General features: G+C 38.0%; 1 protein-coding gene across 1 annotated transcript; it reads left to right on the top strand.

Moving 5' to 3' along the window:
- Positions 1-812: 812 nt before the first annotated feature.
- Positions 813-1,336, top strand: LOC133719685 (uncharacterized). Its single transcript, XM_062145855.1, has one exon. It carries the CDS (start codon positions 905-907, stop codon positions 1,193-1,195), a length of 291 nt encoding a protein of 96 aa, XP_062001839.1. The 5' UTR covers positions 813-904; the 3' UTR covers positions 1,196-1,336.
- Positions 1,337-2,953: the final 1,617 nt, after the last annotated feature.

Genomic DNA, 2,953 nt, shown 5'->3' with positions numbered 1-2,953 from the left:
GAGACATAATCCACCATTCATCGGAGATAGAAATTAAACACAAGATTGGGGCTTTAGAGAGAGATGAGATTGAATTGGAATGAGTTTGATTTAATTATGATAAGAGGGTACTGGAAACAGATATATGAAACTAGTCAAACTACCAAATGGGTAATTTGGTAGTGCTGGAAAGAGGAGGAACAAGGTCAAGAAAATATTTGGTAATGGAGCTATGAGAGTTGGGAAGAAGGATTACTCTATGTGAGAGAGAGAGAGAGGTGTTGATTATCGACTATTAATCTAATTTCTTTTGAAACAGGATGAGATTATGATGCTGTAATGAGATTTGATCTTCTGAGATTGATCTATGGCTGCAACTGATTACTGAAATTTTGGTTTAATGTTCCCTTGAGAATGGATTGGCCTCATGGTGAAAATGAGGTGTAGATAGAAAATCAAGGGACAAAATTGAAAGTTTAAGAGTAAAATATTAGTGACGAGGTCTAAAAACAAAATTAGGAGGTCTGAATAGAAATATCCTTGGATAATAGGGAGAGTGAGTGTTAAGGAATGAAATTGATATTGAACTTTATTCTTCCGAAGCTCTCGTTTTTTCTTTTCTCTTATCCTTAAAAATACTTGGCTATTGTGATTTGATAATAGGGAGCGACTGTTAAGAAGAGAAAAGGGAAGAAACCCATTCAATTCCTAATACAATGCAAAGCCAAACAAGCAAGCACCATCTAAATAACTGACAACAAGAGTTTCTTTCTAATAATAACCCAGAGTATTTCCTATAAATTTGTGTCATTGTCCTGGTTTCTACTATTCCTCCGACTTGCTATAACCAAAACCAGACTGACTTCAATTAATTGTCTATTAGAAACTCAACATATCGATCAGTTCACATTTAACATTCATAAGCATGGACATGAAGAAGATTACCGTCGCCAGCATTGTTGTTGTTGCCTTCGTAAGTCTTGTCATGGCTGCTAAGGATATGCCCAAGGACGCACATGCCCCCAAGAGCGCCCATGCCCCCAATGCTGCTCATGCTCCCAAGGGCTCAACTTTCGTCCCAGCTTCGGCCCCTAGGGACTCGTCTCATACCCCTGCCCCGGCCCCTTCAAGTGCCACATCCACTAGCAGGTCCATTATAGAGTCTTTTGCTGGTGCAGCCCTTATGTCTTTCTTTGCCTATTATGTGCAGAATTAAGCTTTATTTGAAATTGAGTAGAAAAAAAGGTTACCTAGACTAAGAATAATGAGATACATGCGAGTATTTACTCGAAAGAAAATTGTAGTCTAGAGCAATTTTGAGTATTTAATAACACCAACCACATTGTCATTACAAGCATATCAAGGCAATCTGCAATTTTTGTTTAAAATAATTAGTTTTTTATCTATATCAATGGTGGTGACAAAGTTCGATATAGGACCCCTGTCAATACTTTGTTTAAGAGAACTACCTCACCATTAGACATTTAACATGTCACCATCTCTCTGACAAAAAAATAAAATTGTCGTTCTTTCATTAAATGTCACACGTTCAATATGAACTTCCTTTTTTCTAAAAAGGAAAAAAAAAAAAAAAACAAGTCTATCCACTGCATATCTTACATCCAGACTAGTGTAATTGTTATTGTTTTACCCAAAAAGAAGGAATAAACTACACTGAAATGTTTCCTCCAATGTCAACCAAGGATGCTTTTAGAATTATTATGGCATTAGCAGCACTCTATGACCTTGAGCTCCATCATATGGATGTAAAAACTACTTTCCTTAATGGTGACTTGAAGAAAGAAATTTATATGTCCAACCTTAGGGTTTTGTTAAAATTGAGGATGAAAATAAAGTGCGCAAACTTAAGGAATATATTTATAGTCTTAAACAAGTTTCTAGGCAATGGTATCTTAAATTTGACTATGTGATTACTTCTTTTGGTTTTGGTGAGAACAAATTGGATGAAACGAACTTATAGTACAAAGAACAACTCCGTGTCTTCTAGAGCAAAATCAACTTCTAGCCTTCCATAAGCCAGTTACGCAATTATGATACTTGTTCATAACTCGCTTGAAGCTAATCTTATTTCAGATAATTACCAACTCTCAAAGCAATCATGATTCGGAAACAATTGGTTCTGAACTATGTTTCGACGCAAATACCCAAGAAGGTCCATTCCTTAGGCCAGGCCCATCCTCATCACTAAGTGATAAATAAGGGTGGCAAGACACTCTCTCTACTAGCCAACAACATAGAACCCATCAGTCTAAGTTTGAGCCCAGGCCCAAGCCCAAACCCAAGCAAAAGGGATAGAAATCCTAGCCCTCTACTTCCAGGCTGCCTCTACTGTCATCAGTCCCTCCGACGGCCATCTGTTCCACAACAGCATCAAAACGTTGACCAGAACCACCAAACCCAATCAAATCTTGTAGGAAAGCTAACACGCCTCGTCCTTGACAATTCCTCGACCACGCCTCGCCTCCTCTTCTACTGCACCACAACAATACGTAGCTTGCTGGTAAGAAACACTAACCTAAACCCACTCGCTTTGAAATTAAACGATTGCAGATCAAGAGTTCAATAGACGCTTCCCGATTGAAATCTCCGGTTTGAGGTAAACCACCAAACCACGTGCTCTCCCTCCGTAAGATCCTACAGTCTATGATCCAAAAACCCTCGTCATCAACCGCCATGCAGGGTCGACGCTAGACTCGGCGATAAGACTCATCGCCAACAATAGGAATCTGCTCTCCCTCTCTCACTTCTTCTTATTTGATTAACGTACAGTACTTGATACACATAGATTAATTAGAGAATCTTATTTGATCTTCTCTAAGTTTGGAAGTGATTATTTTGGGTTTTCTCTTTATGTACTCAAAAAAACTAATACTGCATTTACAAATCTACAATACTCAGTATTTGAAAATTTAGGAGATCTTGTAACCAAAACAAAAAAAATTAGGAGATCTGA

The sequence above is a fragment of the Rosa rugosa genome, chromosome 7 (assembly GCF_958449725.1).
Source record: "Rosa rugosa chromosome 7, drRosRugo1.1, whole genome shotgun sequence".
Taxonomy (NCBI): domain Eukaryota; kingdom Viridiplantae; phylum Streptophyta; class Magnoliopsida; order Rosales; family Rosaceae; genus Rosa; species Rosa rugosa.
The sequence above is the reverse complement of the archived record's forward strand: the minus strand, read 5'-3'. Positions and strand labels throughout refer to the sequence as shown.